Source organism: Vespa velutina, chromosome 2 (genome assembly GCF_912470025.1).
Source record: "Vespa velutina chromosome 2, iVesVel2.1, whole genome shotgun sequence".
NCBI lineage: Eukaryota > Metazoa > Arthropoda > Insecta > Hymenoptera > Vespidae > Vespa > Vespa velutina.
The window spans coordinates 8,131,431-8,158,163 of NC_062189.1; the positions used below are offsets into that span (position 1 = coordinate 8,131,431).

Below are 26,733 nucleotides of genomic sequence, written 5' to 3' on the forward strand. Positions count from 1 at the left end.
TGCTGACGGTGATGAAAACGTTTCCGTAAAGGAACTCTCTCAACTGTGCCTTATCTGGGCCAGTTGAGTCCCCTCATTCACATTTATCTAGGATTCTCTATGCCCATTCTGTTCTCTGTCTAAACTGTGGAAAAAGTAGATATGTGCATGTCTTGTTCTTGAATTTTTCTTACAATGATCAGTGATATCAGTGCTTTAATAAATGTTTCGCCGAATAGTTGGATATTGTTGGCGTTAGGTGATTTTATGTATTCAAGATTAAGATTCCATTTTGTTTTTGCATTTCAAATACTTCAGAGTAATTTTAGTTGAAAGGAATATGTGCGTATATGCTACAATTTTTGGAATAGTAAATCTTAAATTCTGAAGATTAATAAATTTAAGGTTTTTCCGGAATGTTACAATGTAATGTACAATGCCATGAATTTACTGGTACCTTTTTGTTTCATCGGAACTTTTGTTACGCAATATGACAAGATAAACGAAGGAGGAAAGATTACAGTATTTTTTTCAACGGAACGTAAATATAATATATGTATTAGTTTTTTCTAAATAATATCATTACAAATTTATTATTATATTGAATTGTTTTAGACAGATACAAATAAAAATAATCCACGTATTGTCGTATCAATGACTATTTAGAAATCGCATGTTACTTTTCTCTTACGGAATACGTATTGACTTTGTACCAATTCTTTAAAAATTGACGATTATACATTTGATCCGTCTCTTCAATTCATGAAGAACTGAAAATGTGAAGAATACTAACGCCCTTTTAGTTCATTTTTTTCCACACTCGAAAAATAAAAGTGATTAGTATCTCAGTTTGTCATAAGGAACACTGTGATTTGATTCATCAATAAGCAATTCCAAATCTTTTTTCTTTTTTTTTATTTTCGTTTTTTCTTTTATTTTCTTTTTCTTTTTTTTTTTTTTCCTTTTAAAATCTTTGTTCAGTTCTAGATTCCTTTTTCCTTTTACAAATAATAGCGCCAAAGATCGTAACATCAAAATTATATAATCGAAGATTTCATTATAATTAGGACTAAGATGTACAGTTGAAGAGTGTTTATAGAAAACACTGTAAGTGTCAAAATTGAAAAATATTTTTTTTTTTATCCTATGATGATCTACATATCAATGGAAATACTATAGTATAAAATTTCAGTGTAATGTTTTTTTGTAAAATCATCAATAGTGTCAAAAGATAGTATTATCGATACACTCTCGTCGTTGATCAGGTAAGTTTTTTCTTCCTCTTGAAAAATTGGATTTTCGGGCTGTTTTCTATAAGGACTTTTCAATTGTACATACAAACATCTTCTAACCATCAGAAACTAATTATATTTGTTTAGTTTTCCTTTATTATCTATCTTTTTCTATACACTTAATATTGTAATTATCTAAATCATTGTTCTAATTTGATCCTCATAAATATTTGTAGCATTTAATACAATTTTAGACTAAAGATAATATATTGCGAGCACTCAATTAGATTAATAAGTCTGTAATATACTTTTTTTACATGTTGCTATCCTTTTTATATATTTTTGTTGAATTTCATGTACATTTTTATGTTTTTTTTTTTTAAGTATATTAGCAAAAATAAACGCTTTTTTTTAGAAAATAAAGAAAAGGTTGGTATTCACGTTTATCACGCGAATAACGGGGATTCGATTTCCCACTGGGAAGAATTGATTTTTTTTTAATTGTTTTTTCTGTCATTGTCATGTGTTCTTTATAAACAAGTAATTGTATATATATATATATATATATATATATATATATATATATATATATATATTTCTTGCGACATGATACGTTTCAAACAAGAGAGGAAAAAGTAATGTTCAACAACATTCTTTTTTTCCTTTTTTATAGAAATATTTTCTTTAATAGAGCCATTTTTTCGAAGGACTTATTCAGATTATCAGATCAAGTAAGTAACATTCTTTTCTGTCATGAAAGAATGTATAGTTAGTAATAGGATCTGAAACGCATCGAGTAAAAACAAACGACGACTTGTTGACATAAAATTTCAAAATCTTTATAAGTCTCAAATGTTTTGTTATTTTCGTTGTACTAGCGATTTTCATGTATTTATTTTATTACTAATCTGATATCAAATTCATTTGATATTGGCTCTTATTATTTTAATACTCGAATTACTCATTTTAACTCTAAATCTGAGTATCCAAATACTCAAACTTAAATCTGAGTAATTTAGTAACTAGTTCCGAATCTTTTATCATTATGATATTCTTTTTATCTATAAATTTCAATGTTAAAGTGAAACGTCTTGAAATTAAAAATAAAAGAGAAATATGCGGGATTTGGCAAATGGTTTACTTATTTAATTTTAAATATAATTACTATACTTTATACTCTGTATATATTATATTATATCATACTTATAGTTTTGTAATCGAATAAGTAATATGCATAAGCAGTAAATTTATTTTTTCTTTTTTATTTTATTTTCTTCTCTCATTTCCTATATATCAACATTTATAATTTATACTGTAACTTATAAAAATGAATAACGTAAATAAATATACTTTTACTGATTCAAACTTTTCGGATTTTTTAAAAATATTTCACATCAATAATATTGTATGAACAAAAGTAATCAAAATGATTCTAAGATATTGAATACTCATTAATCATTTGAATCCTATCAAAATTCTCAAGACTTTGAAACGTACGAGTTGACGATGAATACTTTCAAGATTATCGGTAGGACAATGAAAGTGACAAAAGACTTGAAACTTATTAAGAGTTTTTAGACTTTTTTAGACTTTGAGTGGTTTCAATTTTATTCGAATGTATCGTCAAAATAAACGAAATAGATTCTGAACGATTTGAAGTATTTCTGATCCCATCTATACGTACCATATTCGCATATACATACGCAATAATTTTGTATATCAAAGATAAAATCAATAACTTTTATTATAAATGTCACAAAAAAATATTCGTTGGTTTATGTTAGTTATCGAAGGCGCCGTGGCTTAGTTGGTTAAAGCGCCTGTCTAGTAAACAGGAGATCGGGGGTTCGAATCCCCCCGGGGCCCCTTGCCTTTTAATTTTGGACTCATGATTAGAAATATAATACGTTTTTACATTGAACAAAATACATGGAATAATTTTTTATGCAATCTCAAATTCTCATAGAAGTCACGAATGGATGAATTATCCTTTATGAATTATCATTAATAGTAAGGTGAAATTTTATTCTTGATATTCGGTATTTGTGAAGATACCAAATAGTCTATTAGCAAAGATAAAAAATATCTACGGATTCGTTCAATTATCGATGCATTATTATTAATGTCATTATTATTATTATTACTATTATTCTCATTGTTTTTTGTATCCATTTTTACATCGATACAATGACAGAGTAACATTTTTTTTATAAATGGTTCGTCGCTTTCGGTCTTAGAGATATTTTCTTTTGTTTCGATAAGGTCTTTCTTCTTTGAAAACTGTAAAATGATTTTAGATTCATCCACTGGTTTAATTTTTTCATTATCGCTAGGCATTATACTACTAGGCAAAGTTTCGCTAATATCAGATAAGGCATTCTGTTCTTTGACTACGCTATTTTCTAAATTCGTTCTCAGTTCTACATTTTTGAGGGTGAAATCAGAAAAAGGACTTTCGATTGTCATAGAACTTATATCGCATTCATCGTTCTTTGCATTTTTGAGATCAGATGTAACATTGAGTTTCTTGACCAAATTTGTCTTCGGTGTGCTCGTTAGAATTTTGTCTTTGTTTACAAATAAATTGTTTTCCAATGATTCCAATTTTTTATCGTCAGGAATCGGTGACTCAATCGAAGTAAGAGTCTCAGTTATATTCTGCATATCTGATTGGAGAATGTCTTTCGCAAGATCCTTGGAACTTGAATCAAGAATAACTTTCTCCTTCTCGCTTGTCGATGGTTGTTCTATTTCATCGCGAGTATCAGTTTTACTTTCGTTAGGCTCCGAAGTATTGACATCAGTTTCGATATAAATTTTCTTTGCTGTAGGTGTTTGCTTCTTATCGGAGTTATAACGAGCGTACAAATTTTGAAGGATTTCTATGTCTCGTGAAGGAAGAGTCTTTGAAGCAATGACGCGTTCCATATGTTGGACGTATGCTTCCTCTGGCAATACAGTGATCTGTTCTAAAAGTTTTTTTATTTATTATTTATTTTTTTTATTTTGTTTTTATATTTAAAATTACACGTAGATATTTGAACTTAATTATAAAATAAAAAAAAATAATATATATATTATATATATATATACAGTGGCAAGCATATAAATAAGAAAAATGTTTTTGTAAACTTAAACTTAATCTAAATATATATAAAGTCTCAATATTTTCGGAAAGTGTACACTTTAAGCTACAAATTGATATAGAATATATCATAGTTAAAGTTGTTGTTTGACCTTTACGACAATAAACAGTGTGTAGCAGCACATTTAAAGCGGGCACGTGAATAAGAAAACATCTTATTACTAACAGTTGTACGAAATTCTTTGTATTGTGAATGTCTGCAGTTTGTTAAATTGAAAATATTTAATCTATATTTGCTTATTTTTCATTTCCTGCTTTGTCATTATGAGTGGAAGCAAGCACGTTACATTGGATATACAACAAGAAATTTTGCAACTTCGTAAACAAAATCTTAAACTTCGTGAAATTGCAAATCGTTTGGATATTTCTATTACTGTCTATCATCAAACTTTGAAGCATATAGATGAGAATGTCAATTATTCTGCGAGCCTTTAGACCACGAAAAGCACTGCCTCGCATTGATCGTTTAATTCATCGGCTCTCAGAAAACGATCATTTCAAAATTGCAATTCATTCTGAAATTTTAGCACATACTGTATCAAAAATTAATGTTCACATTGTGCGAAGACGTTTGAATGAGTTTGAGTTAAAAGGATCGTGTTGCACGTAAAAAATCATTCATAATAAAAAAATCGAAAATCAAGGTTACGTTTCGTTAAAGAGTACATTGACTGGACACTAGAACAATGAGTTAAAGTCATCTTCACCGATGAATCAAAGTTTAATCGATTCGTTTCGGTTGGGAAAATATATATTCGACGAAGTATAGACGAAGAATTCAACGAAAAGTGCCTACAAACCCCAACCACTAAAGGAGGCGATGATTCTTTAATGGTTTGGGTCGAGATGACTATGAACGGTCTTGATCCAATTTCTTGAATAGAAAGAATTATGAATCAGCATGTTTATGTTGATATCTTAGATCGCTATTTACTTCCTTTTGCTATGAATGAATTTACTAGAAGACTATATTTTTCAACCAAACAACGATTCTAAACGCACATCTCGTAAGGCAAATCAGTTTCTAAGTGACCACCATGTTAATATTATGATAATCTCCTAATTTAAATCCGATAGGAACTCTTTGAAACGATGTAAAAACTGTTGTTAAATCAAAGAAACCATCTAATAATAACAAATTATATGATGTTGTTGAATTAGCATGGAATAATATTTCTGTTGGTCATTGTATACGACTTATTAATTTTATGTCGTAGATGTGCGGAAGTGATCAGGAATACAAGTGGACCTTTCAAAATCATTATTAAATATCATTATAAAAAATCATTATTTTGTGTCAAATAAAACCGACAAATTTTAATTTTATAATGTTTTCTTATTTAGTTGCTTATTGATTATTGCTCCATACTATGTGTATTTGATTTTATATTGAAAATAAAGGTAAAATTAGTTTAACAATTATAGTTATTCAACGTCTATAAAATGCGCTTTCCAACGACGTATAATACTAATAAAAATATAAACAATCTATGATTATATCAGAAATTTAGTTTAAGAATAAATATTTTTTTATTTATATGCTCGCCACTATATATTTATGTATCTATGTATAAATGTATGCGTGTATGTATCTATGTATATATGTATATACTAAGTATCTATTTATAGATGACCAAGCAGATATCTCACAACTGTTACAAGGAAGTTTAATAAGACACATTTACACGGATATGAATCAGCTACAAAGTGCACGTAAAAATATATTTTTAAGTATATAGTAACCATTTTAAGTCATGAAGATCAACATAGTTTTTTTAAATGAATACTTATAATCTTTTTTGCATATTTATATAGTAGTGGTCGTTTGCAATCAAAATTATATCTATTAAAAAATTGCTATTATGCATCGTTTACAAGATAATCGACATGATTACGATCGATTAACAAATTCACATTGTATTGTAATTTATACTCCATACTATACAAATACATTATTTACAAATCAAGTAGTTGTGTATTTTGACGAGTTGAATGTTAATGATCTTGTCCGATGTAACTGATTTCAAAATATGTAGTCCGACAATTGTTTTTCAAATGTGATATGGAAAACCAACTGTTTAAAGACTTAAAATGCCAATTATTTCGTAAACGATTCATTCAATGATCCAATCAAAAATTTCTACAAATGATTCATACGATTTCGACATATGATTTTGTTTGCAAATGATCACTACTATATGAATATGTGAACAAATTATAGGCAGTCGTTTAAAAATATTATGTTAATTTTCATGAATTGAAGAGATTACGAGCAAAAAAGAATTATTGACTTGCATTTTGTAGCAAATCAATGCAAACTTCTTTTATAAAACCGTCTGGTAACTTTATCCAATCGCAAGACATTTGCTTAAACATATATGGGCGGACACATATATATATATATATATATATATATATATATATATATATATATATATATATATAACATAATATAATATAATGTCTAATTTTCTTTACGTTATATGTACATATATATACACACATATATTTTATGTTTCATACCCGACACATCTTTTGACTCGACGTCATCTCCGTCTTTTTTTGCCGTAATCGATTTGTTAATTTTATCATTTTCATGTTTTTCCTTATTATCAGTCATCTTCTTCGATTCTTTCATATATTTTTCAATTTCATTTTCATCTGAAAATATCGGCGAAATATTTTCACCATTTGGTTCTTTTTCTGGCTGATCTTCTATATTTATAAAGCCCTTCGATTTTTTAACAAGCTGACGTTTACTTCGTTGTGCGGTATCATGAGTTTCTATATCTTCATAATTTCTTTCATAATCCGTCAAATCTACGAAACCTTTTTTCTCGGTTATTATAGGATGTGTGTAATTTACATCGATATTGTAATTAACATTTTCAATTTGTTCATTATTAAAATCAGAAATATCATTTTTTGCATTATCAAATTTAGAAACTTCTTGTTTCTTGACAACTTTTTTTTCTTTCTCTGCCATCTTATTTTTAAGAAATAAAAAATGATATTTGCGTAACTTCATATTAAATGTAAATTGTTTTGTCAATGTTATCTACAGATTTCTTTTTATCTACTGCCGATTATAAACAGTACATGAGATTGTAAATGTAAATTATGTATACAAAATAAGAAACATGTGTATCATGTAATATATATACAATGATTATAAATTAGTCAACAAAAAAAATTTGTGAACAAAAAAGAAATCGACGAGGATGGGATTCGAACCCACGCGTGCAGAGCACATTGGATTAGCAGTCCAACGCCTTAACCACTCGGCCACCTCGTCACACGAGAATAACCTTCCTAAATATTTATAATAAATAAAAATTCTTAATAATTGTTTTGAAAATTTAATAAAAACATTTGTAGAAGTTCAAATGATGTAAATATTTGCTTAAATGTATATGATTCCGTCTTACATAAAAAAATTACACACTAATGAAAATAACAATTCACAGTATATTCATATATTTAAATAAAATTGGAAATAAAAATTACACATAGCATACAGTATAATTTAAATATATATGTAATCATGACTTCATTATCGGTCATAAGTATGTATGTATAATTTGTATAAAATTTATATGTGTGTGTTTAGATTGTTATTACGATCGTTGTGCAAGCAATATTTAAATACGTCATAACAAATAAATTTACTCAAGAAACTTTAAAATATTTTCAATATTTATCATAAGTAATGCGTAGAATATTATCACTTAACTTTGTATCTTATTATTTCCATAATAATCTATTCAATAAGTAGTCAAGATAGTAACCAATGGACGCAATCATGTTAAGTAATCGTTTTCCATCTTTATTTGTTACAACATGCAATGCACATAGTTGAGTACAGTCGTAACAACGTAAGAAGTTTAAGTGGTACTTCAAAGAAATTGAAGAATGCAAGAGACGTCAAAAAAAATGTTGACATACACTTCTGTTTACGACAAGAGAATTGCTGCAAATATTGGAAACGAATTTTCTAGACTTCAAGGTAAATAAATATAGCATATGGAGCCATTGTAATTATCATTATATTTAGAAAAAAAAACGAATTAATTGCAAGTATATGTACAATCCTGGAGTAAAAGAATTTTATATTGTTTTTATCTTTATTTAGGACAATGTTATTTGGATCATGCTGGTGCTACACTTTATTCCAACACACAAATCAAAAATGTAAGCGATGATTTATGTAACTCCCTTTATGGTAATCCACATTCCATTGGCCTTGCAGGTGGTATTACTCATGATAACGTTGAACAAATAAGACATAGGTAAATACTTTTTAACAAATTTAACTACTGTGTAACTGAATGTATTATTTTCTATATACTATGATTTTTTAGAATATTGAGTCATTTTCACACATCATCAGAAGAATACAGTGTTATTTTTACATCAGGAGCAACACAATCTTTAAAAATTATCGCTGAAACATTTCGCTTTACGAATAATAAAAATAATGATCTTCATTTTCAATCTACAGGACATTTTATTTATATGCAAGACAATCATACTTCAGTTCTTGGAATGAGAGAGATTGTCTCTCAAAAAAAGGTTAAAATAACTTGTCTTAGTCATAAACATGCATTTCAAGTATTAGAACAACCAGTAAATTCTTCGAATAATAATGTAGCAAGTGACAATAATTCTCTTTTTGTTTATCCTGCCCAATGTAATTTTTCTGGCGCAAAATATCCACTCAAGTGGATTCAAAATGTACACAATAATGTGCTTTCCAGCGTCACTGGTCAATTAAATACAAAGTGCTACGTTCTCCTGGATGCAGCAGGTTTTGTACCAACAAATGATTTAAATTTATCTATATTTAAACCAGATTTTGTGTGTATATCTTTTTATAAGATGTTTGGATATCCAACTGGTATTGGTGCCTTAATAGTAAAGAATTCTAGTGCAGATGTTCTTGATAAAGTCTATTATGGAGGAGGCACTGTAAATGTTTCTCTCAGTTCTGAAATGTTTCATGTGAAGCGTCAAAACTTATATCAAAGGTAAATAAGATAAACATATTTGAATGAAAATAACATATTTTAATAATATTACAATGTTTAATTATAATATTACAATACTTATAGATTCGAAGATGGAACCATACCATTTTTATCTATAATATCACTACAATATGGATTAGATATATTTTTAAAAATTAGTATAAAGCAAATATCAAGTCATGTATTCGCACTTGCTAAATATTTGCATCACACTCTATTAAGATTGCATCATTATAATGGTGCACCTGTTGTAAAAATTTATTCAGACAATGACTATGAAGATCCTAACTTACAAGGAGGAATTGTTACATTTAATATTCTTAGATCCAATGGCGAATATGTTGGATATATGGAAGTTGCACATATGGCTGCACTTTTTAAAATACATCTCAGAACTGGTTGTTTCTGTAATCCTGGTGCATGCCAAAGACATCTATCCCTTAAAAATGAGGAAATTTTACAAAATTATGATGCAGGCTATGTATGTGGTGGTGCTGCAGACATAATAAATGGTAAACCAACTGGTGCTATACGAATTTCATTTGGATATATGTCTGTGATCGAAGATGTTGAGACTTTATTACAAATGATAACTAAATGCTTTTTGAGCAAATCAGAAACAAATTTAAGCATATCAGAAGTACATAAATTAAATCATGTTGAGACTAATAATAAGAAATATGTTATAAATGATAAAGATAATACAAAAGAATTTGAGGATAAGGCATGGTATTCATCATTTTTATATGGTGCAAAATATTTAAAAAATACTAATAACTTAAGAAGTAATATTACTCTAAAACGATTGTTTATATATCCTATAAAATCATGTGGAGCATTTGAAATAACTACTTCTTGGACTTTGAATGAGAAAGGTTTAGAATATGATAGAGAATGGATGATAATGACATCAAATGGAATTTGTTTGACTCAAAAGCAACAAACTAATCTTTGTTTAATTAAACCATTTATATCCAAAGAAACGCAAGTCATAAGATTAACATATCCAGGTAAAACTGAAATGAACTATTCTTAGAAAGAAATTTTTTCTTTACTAATAATGATGTAATGATTCCTATTTAATATTTTCATTTTACAATAAATCTTTTAGGAATGCCATTAGTAGAAGTACCTTTGAAGTATTCTGAAGATTATGTAAATGGTACAATATGCCAAAGTAGAGTTTGCGGACAAAAAGTTCAAGGCATTGATTGTGGAAAAGATGTGTCTGAGTGGTTGAGCTTAGCTATTGGTCATCCAAACTTAAAACTTGTTAGGCAAATTAATCATGAAATCAAAGACAAACCAAAGCAAGGTACATTAAAAGAATACTTAATTTATATATATTTTATTGTGCATTTCTAACTATGCATTTTTTAAGGATCACATAATCCAAAACTATCCTTTTCGAGTCAAGCTCAATATCTATTATTGAATGAAGAAAGTATATCATGGTTATGTAGTAGAATTGTTAATGCAGAAGATTTTAACAAAGATACGGTATTACATAGATTTAGGGGAAACATTGTTTTAAGTGGCTGCAAAGCTTTTGAAGAACTTTCATGGAAATTAATACGAATAGGCAAAACTGAATTCCAGGTTGTTCATTTATACAAATTAATAATATTATTCTTAATTGGAGCATAGAATTCAACCTGTAAATATTATTATGTATGTTAGGTAAATGGATCTTGCACAAGATGTCAAATGATATGCATTGATCAAACCACAGGCATAAAAACGGTAGAACCATTACGTACATTAGCAGAGGAATTTCATGGAAAATTAAAATTTGGCATATATCTTACAAGATTAACAACAAAAGAAGAAATATTAAATATTGGAGATACAGTGTACTTTGATTGATATGAAATAGTATATGTATATATATATATATATATATAAAATTTATATTCACATAAATTTTATACTCTACCTGGAATTTTTTAACTAGAATATTATGATATTGTACATTCTATAGGTTGTTGTTTTGTAACTTTTTTTACAGGTTCACCATTTGATACATCTTTGATAGTTTCACATACTGCTTCGTAGTCAGGAAATGCTAGTGTTTGTAGTTTTGAATAAACTAATTCATCATTAATTTTAATTTCAAAGGATCCTGCAAAAAAATAACAAATTTGTATTTATTTTTAATATATAAAATTTTATATAAAAGTTGTCTTACCTTCTTTTCCTTCGGTCCCAGAGACTTTGGCTGTTGGTACATTCTTCTCTATTAAATTGACCATATCAAGAAATTGTGGCTTATAGTTACATGTTTCACTGTAAAAAAGTTTCAAATGTATTTAGTAAAACTGAACTTGATTATTGTCTTAGAATCAATGCATCTAAGTATTTTATCAAGAGGTTATAATTTTCTTTGCATGCTGCAATAATATTTATTGCAATTTATAATAGGATTTTATAATAAGAAATATTAATATATTTACCAATATTCGATGTTAACTTTAACATCGTGCATATTAGATAGATATAATTTTGTAAATTATTTTAATTTAAATTAACCTTCGATTGTATCTGCTATGGTACATTACTACCAACATTAATATATCAATTTCATATTAAATAAAAAATGTAGAATTACAATAAATATATGCATATGTAGGGTAATATGTATCGATAGTTTACAGTTGTAACTCGGACGATGTCCTCATTTCGTTTTTATTTATATACCTCTTATGGAAAGATCGATTTTTGTTATTAACGTCAACATACAAACTATCAATGGAAAGAAGTAACCATATTTATGCAATTTTATTATATTATATTTCAAACGAATAAGATAGTGAAATTTTTGTTAAAAACGATTAAAAAGAAGTCGAATTCTTTTTGAAGCCATTTGAAATTGCTACGTCGACCTTGGTAGCACTGAGTCAATCGGCGCCATTTTTTCATGTATGCATATGTCGGCTGTTCTTGATGTGACAGCGAATTATTACATTTCGTTATAATACAGAAAAATAATACAGTAAAGTATTTCACGAGCTTATTAATATAAAACGATAATACTTCATATTCTTGAAATAAATAGTGTTCCAGTTGTGCAGCGTACTGAATTGTTACGCGCGAATCTTTTGAAAATTGCTTACGTGGGCAACAGGTGGCAATGTCTAATTTTGCACATGTTTCGTGTTTGTGAATCAGTTATATACTTGAAATATTAATTTTAGATGGATTATATTTCGTGCAAAATAACGAGAGGCATATTGCAGTGAACGCATTAAATCGATTCATTTTTTATGGAGTCGTTGTACGTTTAAGATATATTAATTGCTTATACAGAGAAAGTATTTAAGATAAAAATATATAAAAAATGGATTATGATTACTTGATCAAGTTTTTGGCTCTTGGGAATTCTGGAGTTGGGAAAACCAGTTTTCTGTACCAGTATACCGATGGTACTTTCAATTCACGCTTTGTTTCCACAGTTGGGATTGATTTTAAAGAAAAGAGAGTTGTAAGTATTCATCTTATTTACAGCATTTGGTTTTAGTTAACTTTAAATCTCTCATATAAATTGTATTCTTATTAATTACTTTGCTTTGGTTATAGATATATCAGATGCCTGATGGAAGTAGCCAAAGAGTACATTTACAGCTTTGGGATACAGCTGGCCAAGAGAGGTAGATACATTATTAATATTTATTAGCTACAATAACATTAAACTACAATCTTACAGCATAAGTAATTTTATAGAAATTATGATATTTTCATGATTTTTTTTTTATTTAGAAGTAAATATATATATTTGAGAAATTGCATGGTTATACATTAATAAATACATTATTAAATAATAACAATATATATTAGCGACAACATCTTCAAAATCTAATAAATTTTCTTAGCGCTGTGCATGATATTTTTATAATATATATAACATAATATGTAGAAAACAAAACTAATAAAGTTAGTTTAAATTAATATCATTAACATTCAGGTTTCGAAGTTTAACCACGGCCTTTTACCGGGATTCTATGGGTTTCTTATTAATTTTTGATCTGACCAATGAGCTCTCCTTTCTTGAAGTTAGAAATTGGCTGGAACAGCTTAGGGTACTTGTCTTTTTATAGATTATTGGAAATTTATTTTAACATATATTTAATATGTTGTATATTTGCGGACGATTCTTTGAGTTATAATCAATTTAACTATATAATAAGTCTGTTAGAATTTTATTAACATTGTTAGTTTGGTCATATTAAGCATGGTGATAGACTTAGATTAGAGCATGCAGTAGTTGCACTTGAAATGACACTTATCAATATTACTTTTGATTAATACAATTAGGTTTATATATGAGCTGGACAAATACTCAAATTGTCGTTCGATTTCAATTAAAAGGTATATGAGCCACTCATACTTTATTAAGCGATTGTCATATCACAGGTTTATATTAATCTTTTTTTCCTTTATAATGATTCTTATTTTCCATATCTATATATATATACAGATGCATGCATATTGTGAAAATCCAGATATAATTCTCTGTGGTAACAAATCTGATCTGGAGGACAAGCGAGTTATTAGCGAGTATAAAGCACGTGATCTAGCAGAAAAACATGGGTGAGTTTATAAGTTCTTTCATAAATAGCAAGTTCTAAAAAATTATTTTATTTTAACTTAAAGATATTTTATTTATAATCTATTAACTTTTTCAATGTAAAAACATATAAAGAAAAAAGATATGAATGTGAATCTTATAATTTTTCTTTAAAGAGTGTAATTGAACCTTGATTTTCAGATTAGTATATTTGGAAACTAGTGCTGCTACTGGACAAAATGTTGAACGTGCAGTAGAAATTCTGTTAGAACGTGTTATGCGCAGAATGGAAATTACAGTAGATAAATCATTGCTACCACATCAAAAGATTTTAAAGTGTCACGAGCGTGAGACACCACCTCCTAATAGTTCTTGTTATTGCTGACAGTGTGATTTTGCATAGACAGTCAGATTAGTTTGACTGCTATTGCAATCGGAGGTCTCAGGGGGAAAAAATATTTCCTTTATTCTCATAAGATAACAGATCGACATTTAACTTAATTACAAGTCATTCAATTCTGGGTAAAAAAGGTTGTGACAAAGGAATTTAATCAGAATTTTTTCTGAAATTTATCAGGTATGTCTCGAGTTGTGAATATCAATATTCTAAGCTATTGCTTCCTACAATGTACAATCCTATCGTCTTCCATGTTTCTTCTTTGTCATAAGAATTTATCTCTTCTTTTGTCATATCATTATAATACAAATCATCATCATCATCATCATCATCATCATCATCACCATCACCATCACCATCACACACACATACGCGCGCACACACACACACACACACACACACACACACACACACACACACACACCCTGTGTATATATATTTTTGTTTTTAAACGAATCTCTTCGATACATTTTCCATTCCTGCTTCCTTGATAACTTTTCCTTGAAATCTTCAAAAATAATGATTTAACTTATATCTTCATCATAATAATATGCACAAAGTGTTCAAAAAGTCAATCTTTCACCATGTGTCAAAAGTGTGATATAACAATTCCAAAGAAATTTTCAAATTTATGAATCTTCATATATGATTAAATGTTTTTGATGCTGTTATTGTATGATATTTATTTAGAAATATTAAGTGTAATCGTAAGTAATACGTTCAATACAATCAATAATATCATACAATATGCATGAAGTACCACATACTAATCTTGTGATATTTATACAGATTTAATATCTTGTTCGAGATAATATAGATAACGATATCGCGTTTGGAAATTATGAGAATTTACGTTATTAATGTAATGGAAGCAAGATTATATACTTATACTATATATATATAGTACATTGTATTTCTTTGTCAACAATTTCTTTATAATTTTGAACTTGATCCGTTTGATCAAATATGTTTTAAAATTGATAAATACACATAGGTATATTAATTCATCATTTGCTCACGTGAACATAGCGAAATCAAGTACGAAGCGTGGCACTTGGGAGGAGAAAGATAATGCGGAAAATATCTTAGACGTTGGGAGACGAAACGAAGTTTCGTTAATTGCCATGGGACGAAGAATATACTGGATGTCAGAAACTTCAGGGATTTTCATCAGAACAATGTCTTAATTATTAGCTAGCTATTTATATATTTGGTTTGCCTTCACAATTGAAATTTTTCATTTTATTTATTTACAAAGAAAAATTCTTTTTAAATTCTATATGAATTTTATTTTTAACTAACATATCATAAAATCATTTGTCTCATTAGCGAAGTGATTTTTAAAAGTGAAATTTATTTATTTTTTTTTTTTCTTTGATCGCATTGTCACAATAGCACTAAGATAAATTCATTAGTGCAATGCCACGGAGTTCATTTAAGTTATAAAAATAGTTATTCTTGAAGATATTAGAAACGAAGTAAAAAAATACTTTTCATTTTTGATAACTCGCTTATGTCATGTTCGATCATGGATGAAAATAATCGAATCAATTTAATATAGAAATATGAACTCATTTCCATGATTTATTTATCTCCGAGATATCCATGCATTCGTATTTATTTTTTTATTTGGGAGCTTGTTTTGTTTACGATTGAAACCTTGAATAGAGCGTTTTATTAAAGCTCCAATTTATGAGCATGTCGGACGAAAGGTATATTTGAATTTCACGGTTTTAATCAAACCTTGGGAATTTAATAAGTTTACGAGAAATCATAAATATCGGAAGTTGACGCGTGATCGAAAAAAGAAGTGAATAATAAAAGAAAAATACGATGATATCGATATTTGGTCGTATATAATATATTGATATTATATTTTATAGGATGGATAATATATTTTCGAAATAATACACGCGAAGAATCGACTTGATCAGGTGAGATCGAACATTCGTCAGGTGACCGAAGCAATTTAGTACAGTTCGAGTGGGAGCCTTGAACGATCAGCGAGGGAATACGAGCAATTTGCGCTTTAAAGTCCTACAAGCAATGTCTGTGTTCAGCCGTCCATAGAACTTGGCTGTCAGTAACACATCGACATGCTCGAAGTCCTGTTGGAGGCTTTCAATTTGTGTCTCTCGCCTTGTCGAAAGCTGCTAATTATTATTGCAGTTCCTGTTAGTTAATTTGATCCAAATAGACAAAGGTAGAATCGTTTGAAGTCGAAGGGTTAAGAGTTGCGAGTAAGAAGACGATATTTATCGAAGCGTATTAACTGTAACTTTTTAGAATTTATTTACTTTTCGTATTTGCTTTTATCCTCTCGATTATTACTCGATGCCAGTTCAATGGCAAGTTTCCATGAATTCGGTAACATTGGCTCGAAAGTTAGAATAGAAACTTTCCATCGATGTTATTCATTGCCTTAGATTCCAAGAGGAGAACCGAGAAAAGCGACGATACTGTATGGATTCGATAACAGGCTATATAAACGAGAGGAGAAAAATAAGATTTTTAACGTGTCTTGAAAGAAACCTTAATGGACAAAGTACATGTATCTGTAGGTTTTTTTCATTCTTTCTCTCTCCTTATCTTAGTAACTACGTTGAACAGATGTCTCGGTAAGAAGGGCTTCGTTCCTTGACGATTTCGCATTTTGTATTTTCTAGTTTATTTCAGTGAAAAAAAGAAAGAAAGAAAGAAAGAAAGAAAGAAAGAAAGAAAGAAAGAAACAGTATGGCGGAGAAAGCTGACAATAAACACGCAGAATTGTATGATTTATTCTTTTTGTCTAGCACCATGCATCGTGAAAGTATTCTTCTTCTCTTTTGAACAATTTTTAATCGTCGTTATCTCTTTGTTAATCGTTATCTCATTTTGTAAGTTAGGCGTAAGGAAAGATTTATCGAATAGATTGGTAGATGAGAAAAGAAGAATTTTGGGATAAATCGAAGAGATACAGTCAAGTGGAAGATAAAATGAAATTACGTCGTGGTTTTGCCGTGGTTCTTTCATTTTTAGGTCGCATGTGTTATCGAGCGATTTATAATTTCCATTTCTGTAGACATTCGTTATTTCTCTCTCTTTCTCTCTCCCTCTCCCTCTCCCCTTCCCTCCCCTCCCCTACTCATCCCCTCTTTCCCCTCTCTCTTCCGTTGAAGCCTTGAGTCGAGTTAGAAAATCGAACTCATCAATACACGTAGTTACATCCTCCGATCATTGAACGAGTTTGTCGCATCGTTTATTCAAAAATTCCTGTTTTCGTAATCAGACAGGCATCAGGAAGACATGGAGTAGCGAAGTGTGTCTTCTTTCTTTCTTTTTCTCTTGTTCTTTCTCTTTTTCTTTCTTCTTCTATTTCTATTTCTATTTCTATTTCTTTCTTTCACTTGGCTGTGAAGAATGAAACTCGTGTTGAGCTATATCTGGATGTGTTTACAGGATTCGTATCTATCCGATGCTTGAGATTCTCGTCTCTTTTCTTCCATTTTCTCATCCCTAAGAGACGAGCGCGAATGTACTCGATTGTTTCATTTGAGATTGTGAAACACGAGAAACTGGCTTAGGGGAAGCTTTACACTGTTAGAGGATAGGATGCTATAAGGGGGTGGCTACTATACGACGTTTGGACACGAGAACGATCCTTGCAAGGACTGTTTCTCTTTTCCTTTTTTCTCTTTCTCATTTTGGTCCATTCGTTTTCTCGCTGTCCCATCTTTTATTTCTTTTTCTGCCTTTTTCTCATTGCTATAGGTACAGTACGAAGGAGTAGCATCCAAGTTTCCGCGTTTCTGCGTTTTTACGTCCTTCAATGGAATTGATTCTTTCAAGACGGGAAGAGCAATTTTTCTTTAATTCCGCCACGCGGAAAATCGTACCGTCTCGAACGTTATTCTGACTCGTTCACAATCGTATTTCCATTGAGAAAAAGAAAAGGTATTCGTTAAAATCCTACGAATAGCTCTTATTGATTTTATTCTTTGTAACGTGCAAAAGAATTATGATTGGTTGAGAGAGAGGAGGGGGGAGGGGAAGAGAAATGTGTAAAGATAATTAGTTTGAATTATAGTGAATAAAGCGACTATAGTAAGTATATATGTGTGTATATTTTATGTGTTTGTGTGTATATATTATATACATTTAGATTAAAATTTGTTTTAAGACTAAAACTGTCTGGGTCAATGGCAGCCTAGATTTTTCAGAATAAGAAATTATTCCTATCCTATTGAAGCCAATTAAAGATTCCTCTTTCCTTTGGGATTATATATCAATACTATCACAGACTACTACTCGACCTGTATCGCTACTGCGAATCATCGCCATCGATCGTGGACCTTTTCCAATTAACGTCACGTCTTGGACCCCGGATCGTTATCCTTATCGTTGGCTATTTCTTGAATCCGGTGGGCTGATAAAGAAAGTCTCACGAAAGATATCTTTCTTTCTAACTTTCGTTCTTTTTTCTTCTCAAAACTCGGTCGATTCTCTCTCTCTCTCTCTCTCTCTCTCTCTCTCTCTCTCTCTCTCTCTCTCTCTCTCTCTTCCTCTTTTTCTTTCTTTCTTTCTTTCTTTCTTTCTTTCTCTTTCAGTTGAATCCCTTTGGCAAATCCACCATCGGCCGTTTTCCAGGCGAAGGAAAATACACTGGCTTGCACTGACACATCGAGAACGTATATATACAAAGCTTCTTCCGCTTTGTTTTAAGATTGTTCAGGGAATCGTAAATGGTGAAACTCGACGTTACTTCAGAATGCGTCCTGTTCGTTCGTGTTCGATACTCTTTCGGCAAATCTACCGTTGAATACTTCGAAGCAGGAGTAAAGGAAGAAAGTTCATGCGCGTATTACTATATAGAGAGAAAGTTCTACGAACGTGCTTTAGGGTACGAACAATTACTTCGAACCTGGATCGTTCGAACGAACGAGGAAAGTTTATAAAAATCGTATACTGCGATGAGCTTATCGATGAATCCTAATGTCTTTGTTGGATCTTCACGATCAATGAGAATTATAAAGATAGAATAATTTTTTATTATTTTCATCCAAAGCGAGGAAATATCTTCTTTTTTTCTGTCTATATTTTTTAAATGTTTCATATGAATTTCTTTTTATATTACAATAGTTACTAATTTACTTTGTATGTATATCAAGTGAAAAATATGTAGGATAATTAAAAGTTGAACTTCGTTCGCGTAAACTTTAATAGACGATGGTAGCTCACGTTTTTAATTAACTTTCAATTACCAACGTCGCAAACTGCACGTCGCAATTTCGTGTAGATCGAAAGGAATTTTAATTTGTCGAGAATCATATTTGGTCAGACCAATTAGAAAAGCAAGAGAGGAAAAGAGAGAAAGAGAGAGAGAGAGACAGAGAGAGAGAGAGAGAGAGAGAGAGAGAGAGAGAAAGAGAGAGAGAGAGAGAAAGGGAAAACTCCAACGAGATAGGAAAACTCCAAGTAGATAATATAAGAAAGTGCAATTATATTGGACCATTTTGAAGTGAAGTAGCTTATAATGTGGAAATAAAATGCTCTGGTTGGTCTAGAATAGTAGAGAATTGTCGAGAATCAGCTACTGTGTAGGTGTTGTAGTCAGTACAGAGAGAAGGAAGGGAGAGTGATATTCAATGTGAAAGATGTCTAACTGGATATGGAAATCATGAATATATAAGGGATGGCTTCAGTCGTATGCTAATTCTATTTGGAATTATTCGATTCGGATCCTTTCTCGACTGATCTTTATGCGTAGCAAATAGTTACTACGACACGCACTCTAATTTTCTATTTCATTATACTAATTTTCTTTATTCTCTAACATTTGATTCCTTTTTTTTTTTATTTTTAAAGAGTAGTTTCATCATCAATTATTATTTCGAGGAAAGCGACTAGTCAAGATCGTTTTCATTGTCACGCAAAAAGTTAAAAACACCCAGGAGCAATGTTGCTGAGAATCAGACAGGTTTGTGTGATTTATGCATCGTTCGATCGTATTTATGAGAATTCGACGAAGAGATTTCTCCAGGGGACTATGGTATCCCATCGCCGGTCGAGTTATTCGACCTTGTCTACGAAATGTTTTTGCGCGTTATAAAATGTTCGCGTTTCGTTGAGTTGTAAATTTGACGCGATCGTTTACTTCGATATTGTCAACTTGTCGATATATTTTTATAACTTTATCTATCGAAGGAATATCGATATAGATTGGACGGTAGATTTGTACGATTTGTGTATGCCATTGCAAATTAATATCTTAGAAGTAGAATTTCTTTTATCAATATTATTAAATACTGATTTGCAACTGATCAGAAGTATATATATATATATATATATATATATATATATATATATATAAAAGTATATACTTACGCGTATATACTTACATATATTATATTTAAGTATATACGCATACACGTACAACATACGTTACATAGATACCAATGCTATAGGTACCTGCCATATGTATTTTTGAGGAGTGGTGCGTGACGAGAAACCCACGAGCACAAATATCCGTGTATATGCATGCAGAAGCATGAATCTAATTTACGAGAGAAGAGCACGTCCGCCTGTCGGACTGTCCGTTCCTAGGAAAGGGTTCTACGATCACACAGGAATTTCTAAGTGCGTTCTCTTCACCTTAAATTATCATTGTGTTCGTCGCAATAGAGCTACTCTCTGTTGACGTTAAGTATTAATGGGATATCTTTCATCACTGTACAAAAATTAGTTATTGTGAACGATCATGACTCAAAATTACTTGTATTATGAAAATATTTTGAAGTATTATTCGTTCGAGATAAGCTATAAAAAAAGCGGATGTATGTTTTATATTTATTTTTTTTCGATCTTAGCTCCTTTAAAGTTGATAAAATCTCGAACGAAAAAATGTTGGCTGTTCGATAACGAATGGAAAAAGGCGAAAAATGTTTGATATTCGAGCTGTGAGAGTAAATATTGTATAAAAATATCTTTTCGTTCGTTTTGAAAGTGATGGATATTAAAAGTTTATAAGTACGAAAGAAGCTGTGCATTCCTAAAAGTATTCTCGACATTGGAATATTCGTCGTCATTCGTCTTTCTTTCTCGTCTTTTTTCTTTTTCGTTCAGATTTTTATATTTTTATAATTTGTGAAATCGATGAAGAATTTATGTATAGAATACGATCTTATTATTATTAGTGCTTTTTTTTTTAATCAATAAGAAAAGCGAACACTCGATATGCAATACTTTGACATTTGAAAAGTCAGTTTAAGGGAATTCCTGTCTTTGATCGATCTTTGTAAATGTTAACTTTTTATCACAACTTCTTCGTTTCCCTTTTTCATTTTCTGTGTTAATGTTTATGTCTATTAAATATAATATAAGTATAAAAAATATTTGTACATTATAGTTTCGTACTATAAAATTTCAAAAACTATAATTCGTACATTACAGTTTTTTATAATTGTATATTCCTTTGTTATATTATATTATTTTTTATAAAGTAATACGTTATTATAATTACTTTATCGTAACTATAAAAGTATACTATAGTATAAGATTATAAGTATATATTATATTATTACTATTACATATAAGATATGTATTATACTATTACATACCTTTTAATCTAATTTATAAATATAGTATAAGATATAATATAATATTATACTATATCAGGGTTATTATACTACATAGTCGTATACTATAGTATACGATATAGTATACGAATATAATATACAGAAAGAGCGAGAGAGAGAGAGAGAGAGAGAGATAGAGAGATAGAGAGAGAGAGAGAGAGAGAGAGAGAGAGAGAGAGAGAGAGAGAGAGAGAGAAAGAGAGCGAAAGAGAGAGAGTGAAAGAGAGAGAGCGAAAGAGAAAATCACTTTATAAAAATTATATATAAAATAAAAACATTGAATATGAAATCTGAAAAGGTAAAAATTTGTAAAAGGGTAAAAGAAATTTTAACAGGGTAAACATTCAAAGTTTTCATACTGCTATATTCGTCATTCATTTTTAGATACTTAAGAAAAATATTAGTTTCGTATATATCATTATTTATTGTGAAAATAGAGAAAATATAAAAGAGTGTAAAATTAATGGTTTAAAAAAATTGCTTCTAATATGAAATCTTATTTAAAATTAAAATTGAAAGTTAAAATTATCATTTAAAATTACAAAGTATTTATCTTTTTGTCATTTTAAGACAATTTGAATATATGTATAAAGGTATCACAATTAGCAGTTCCACAACATTCATACATTGAACCCACGTTTACCAGTGTGGTTCTTAAAATAAAAAAGGCACGAACAAAGTAAATATTTTATGTCGTTATCCAATTCCGATTTGGGACTATCTTCCTTGTCAATTTGCTCCTCTTTTATATTTTACAAATATCTCATATTAAAAACATCTTAAAAGAAATTAAATTAATTTGAAAAATTCTAATAGAATTGGTTAATAATATTAATAATTGCTTGATGAAGCTAATAAATAAATTAAAGTTAATAAATAATTTACCTTTAATGTTATATTATACATAAACTTGTTTGTTAATGACTATAAAAACTTGTAACGAGAAAAACTAACTTAATAACGTCTTGACAGTTTTATGCGGAGGATATTGTTGTTCATTTTTTTAATTATATTAGGTGTATGTTTCATATTTGGTATCGTTACGCTATATATATATATATATATATATATCGAGTAAAGGTTAACTAAATAAAAATTATTGCATGGAAATCGATATTTGAACATTTAATAAAATAAAAGTTGTTTTCAAAATTGAATTTGCATTTTATAGTATTTGAAACTTTGAATCACATTTTCTTATAAAATTATTAACCCAATATTAAAAAAATAGCACTATTATGAAGAAGATTAAAAGACCTTTTAAATGCTTGACCCTTGCTGCTATTTAAGATTTTTGAGGGCGTTGTTAAACTTAGAAGGTTAGTTAAAAGTGGATGAATTTATGAGAAAAACCTATTCCCTTTGAAAACAAAATTGAGATCTATCTTGGCGTTATTCGAAAAAATTACTGAATTTCATAACAATCCTGGTGGACATTTTTTCTTAGGATAGTTTCGACACTGTAGTATATATTATTATATGCAATCACGCATTTGAACGAAAATAAAATGAAATTATCATAAATTGAATTTTATTAATGAAGCAAGAACAACTTATTTACAATGAACAGCTTTACAAACTTTTAAGGAAATATTTAGATATTTCAGAACATTTGTGAGCCACGTCTTCTCAAACCGAGTTCCTTTAGAAGATAGACGACAACTCGTTGTTATGTATAAAAATTTCTGGATGCCTAGAAATGGTCTTCTAGTTCCGAGTTCATCCGAACTCCTTTAGGTCGGTTTGTAAGAATATATATAATATTATTATTACTGTATAAAAGAACATGTACAATGTACAATAAAGAAATATATTATAAATTTAATGTATATATATATATATATATATAAAACTTTATTGAAAGTATTTTTTATATTCAATATAATATAAATTCCATACATCATAGAAGCATCGAGCACTCCGAATGTAAAGCTTTCGCGGACATAGAGATCTTTTAGTCGAAAAGGAGGGTAGATGGGAAGAGAGCTAGTGAAACGTAACTCTCTCGGCCATTTGAAATCTCGAAAATTTGTGGGAATAGGTAAATCGTAAAGATAGATCGAAGGAGCGTGAGGGAAATCGTAAGCGTTCTAAAATACTCTGAGGACAGTTCGTGCAGATATCAAGTTCGCGTCTGAACCATCACACAGTAAGTTCTTACGGCCTGAAGGAACTTCGAGTTCGGGAACTCAAAGCGTTAAACATCGATTAAACGGATCTCTCTCTCTCTCTCTCTCTCTCTCTCTCTCTCTATATATATATATATATATATATATATATATATATATCTTTCTCTCTCTTATTCTTGTAGTATGTATGTAGATACTTATGACGTCCACCGCACCAGATTGTACCTACGAGGTCGAACAAATTACAAGTCCCCTTTACATCTCAAAATCGTGTTAAGTTTGTTGCGAAAGTGAGCGAACGAAGTTTTGATGATGATTAAGCTACGTTAATATTTTAATGTTAATGTTGAATATTGAGAAGATTATCCTGCAATTGTTTTTTTTCTTTTTTTCTTCTTTTTCTCTTTTTATTTCTTTTATGATCTTCCCTATAAAAAATATTTCCTTCTATATACTTTTTATAATTATCGCGTAAGATAGTAAAGAACTATTTGACTGTCTATTTGGTTTCAGAGATTGTGTCAATTTTTAAATTCGCCAAGTAACAGCGAGCCCGAATTTATAATTGAAAGGAAATATTTGCAATTACCGGGTATCTCTCGAGAACTTCTTCGCTTTTTCTTTATTTCTCTTTCTCTCTCTTCCCCTCTCTTTCTTTCTCTCTCTCTTTCTTTCTTTCTCTCTCTCTCTCTCTCTCTCTCTCTCTCCCTCTCCCTCTCTATTTCTTTCTTTCTTTCTTTCTCTCTCTCTCTCTCTCTCTCTCTCTTTCTTTCTTCTATTTTTTCTCTCTCTCTTTCTGTTGTGTCTTTTTCTTTCTCTCTTTCTGTTTTTATTGGATAAAAAAAAAGAAACAGAAGAAAAAATAAAAAGAGATAAAATACATCTCGGATCCCGGACAAATCGATCGTATTTATCTACGACTATGTGACAATTCACGGTACATCCTTACGCTAGAGTTTATTGTTTATATTCTTCAGAGACTATACTCTCCAGCATGTTTACAGGTATCCTCGCGGAAAGCTTCATTATTAAATAGAGTGCTGGATGAACAGAAGAGCTTATTTTTCGATACAACTTTCCGGAGTTCACTCAAGAGCTCTTGGAGTTTCGACGCCGTAAACAAGCGATTTAGTCGATCAAATTATTTGGAAGTTATTTTGTCTTTTATTTTTTTTATTTTTTTTTATCTTCTTTTATCTCGAGTCGAATATATCAGTTGAATAATCGTATCAATTATGAAATTAATTTTACGTAAGAGATAAGCTAATTTTGTTCTTTTCTTTTCTTTTTTGTTTATATATATATTTTTTTAGAATACGCATAGACAGTGCATCAATTCTATAAATATTATCAACGGGATCTGCGAAATGGAGTGACCTCAAACGAGAAGCGTAGAAAACGCGTTAACGATTCCAAAAGCGTTTCTTGGAATTTTATCCCACGTTTGATGCTCACTCGTGCGAGAAAACGTGGCCGGTTTTCGCGTATGAAATACGCGGATAAAAACGATTCCGTCGAGGCCATATTTCAACGATACTACTTATACCGTGAAACCGTGTACCATCGTTCTTCTTGGAGGCGCGTCTGCTTTCGAGTTCACCCTACTACCCTTCCTCTTTTCCTCCCACGGAAATTATATGCGGAGTGCGAGCCAGATATCTACGTTCGGCGAGGGCCGGTGGATATCTAAAATTCAAACTGCTTCGGTGTTAAGCTTCGAATTAATGCCAGATGTCGTCTACGACGGTGCTTGAAGAGGAGGAGCACCAGCAAGGAGAGAAAGAGAGAGGGAGAGAAAGAGAGAGAGGGAGAGAAAGAGAGAGAAAGGAATAGAAGGGAAGTGAGAGAGGAAGAAGAAAAGATTGAGGAGGCCTTTTAATTTTTCGATCGTTTGAACTTTCGGCCACATTGGAAATTCTCTTCTCAATGCCTCTTATCGACTAACTTACCCTTTATTTTTTTTTACCGATTTTCCGTGAGATTTATGAAATAATTTTAGCCGAATAACAATAATAATTATAATGATGATAATCATGTCACCATGCGCCAGTAGTCGATTTGAAGTGGAACAACCAAGCTATGCCCTGGTCGTGTTGTCGGCCACTCAATATACGAAACTTTGAGTTCGGCTGTTTGCACTACGGAAGCATCATTCGTCGAGTAGTTCACGGTGCTAGAAATACATTGTATTAACTATGTGGTCGCGTAAATTGGTTTAACTAAACTGCCTCGACTATGTCTCTTCGTTTACTTGTTTCTCTATGTATATGTTTGTGTATGTATTTGCCTGTGTGTATATATCAATCGAGCGACGTCAAGCTCGACCGCTTTCGACGCTCGACTTTGAATATAACTAGGACCGAGTATACAAAGTTCTTAATTGGCGAAAGGAGATTGCTGTCGTTTCAGCAGAAATGTTCCTTTTCTCTCGGTAAAATTCGTAAGAAATTTCTTTTCCTATCCTCTTTGATACCTTCCTAAACTTTATCACATAATTCACTTCCGGTCAGTAACTTATCTTCCGTCTCTCTTTTCCTGTATCAATTTAGATCGTTGCCAATAAAGTCGATGCAGTCCACATTGTCGAGTTATGCGGCCCTCTTCTACGATAAATGTCCAAAGATATTTAGCAGTTATCGATCGATCC

The 26,733-nt window shown here is 30.2% G+C and overlaps 3 protein-coding genes and 2 non-coding genes across 10 annotated transcripts; 3 read left to right on the top strand and 2 right to left on the bottom strand.

Moving 5' to 3' along the window:
• Positions 1-3,003: 3,003 nt before the first annotated feature.
• Trnat-agu lies at positions 3,004-3,077 on the top strand. The gene has a single exon. It is a non-coding gene; the product is annotated as a tRNA-Thr (tRNA).
• A 3,723-nt stretch (positions 3,078-6,800) lies between these two features.
• On the top strand, positions 6,801-11,555 carry LOC124947082 (molybdenum cofactor sulfurase 1). Its single transcript, XM_047488737.1, has 7 exons — positions 6,801-8,362; positions 8,489-8,645; positions 8,718-9,383; positions 9,468-10,393; positions 10,495-10,698; positions 10,765-10,982; positions 11,064-11,555. The coding sequence occupies exons 1-7, from the start codon at positions 8,269-8,271 to the stop codon at positions 11,247-11,249; spliced, it is 2,451 nt and encodes an 816-aa protein (XP_047344693.1). The 5' UTR covers positions 6,801-8,268; the 3' UTR covers positions 11,250-11,555.
• Trnas-gcu lies at positions 7,570-7,651 on the bottom strand. The gene has a single exon. It is a non-coding gene; the product is annotated as a tRNA-Ser (tRNA).
• Positions 9,402-12,376, bottom strand: LOC124947087 (migration and invasion enhancer 1). 2 transcript variants are annotated; one of them, XM_047488745.1, is made up of 4 exons: positions 11,837-12,309; positions 11,572-11,669; positions 11,320-11,505; positions 9,402-9,822 (listed from the first exon to the last, which is right to left on the bottom strand). In XM_047488745.1, exons 1-3 carry the CDS (start codon positions 11,866-11,868, stop codon positions 11,342-11,344), a joined length of 294 nt encoding a protein of 97 aa, XP_047344701.1. In that variant the 5' UTR covers positions 11,869-12,309; the 3' UTR covers positions 9,402-9,822; positions 11,320-11,341. The 2 variants fall into 2 exon arrangements, with proteins under 2 accessions (XP_047344701.1, XP_047344702.1); XM_047488746.1 differs by lacking the exon at positions 9,402-9,822 and adding an exon at positions 9,837-10,652 and having other exon boundaries at positions 11,837-12,376.
• Positions 12,033-21,529, top strand: LOC124947084 (ras-related protein Rab-27A). 5 transcript variants are annotated; one of them, XR_007100305.1, is made up of 7 exons: positions 12,272-12,864; positions 12,960-13,030; positions 13,345-13,459; positions 13,858-13,970; positions 14,149-14,524; positions 15,374-20,300; positions 20,788-21,529. XR_007100305.1 is itself a non-coding variant. In XM_047488741.1 (6 exons), the coding sequence occupies exons 2-6, from the start codon at positions 12,721-12,723 to the stop codon at positions 14,330-14,332; spliced, it is 627 nt and encodes a 208-aa protein (XP_047344697.1). In that variant the 5' UTR covers positions 12,033-12,141; positions 12,578-12,720; the 3' UTR covers positions 14,333-15,243. The 5 variants fall into 5 exon arrangements, 2 of the variants coding, with proteins under 2 accessions (XP_047344697.1, XP_047344696.1); XM_047488741.1 differs by lacking the exons at positions 15,374-20,300; positions 20,788-21,529 and adding an exon at positions 12,033-12,141 and having other exon boundaries at positions 12,578-12,864; positions 14,149-15,243; XR_007100304.1 differs by having other exon boundaries at positions 15,374-21,529.
• Positions 21,530-26,733: the final 5,204 nt, after the last annotated feature.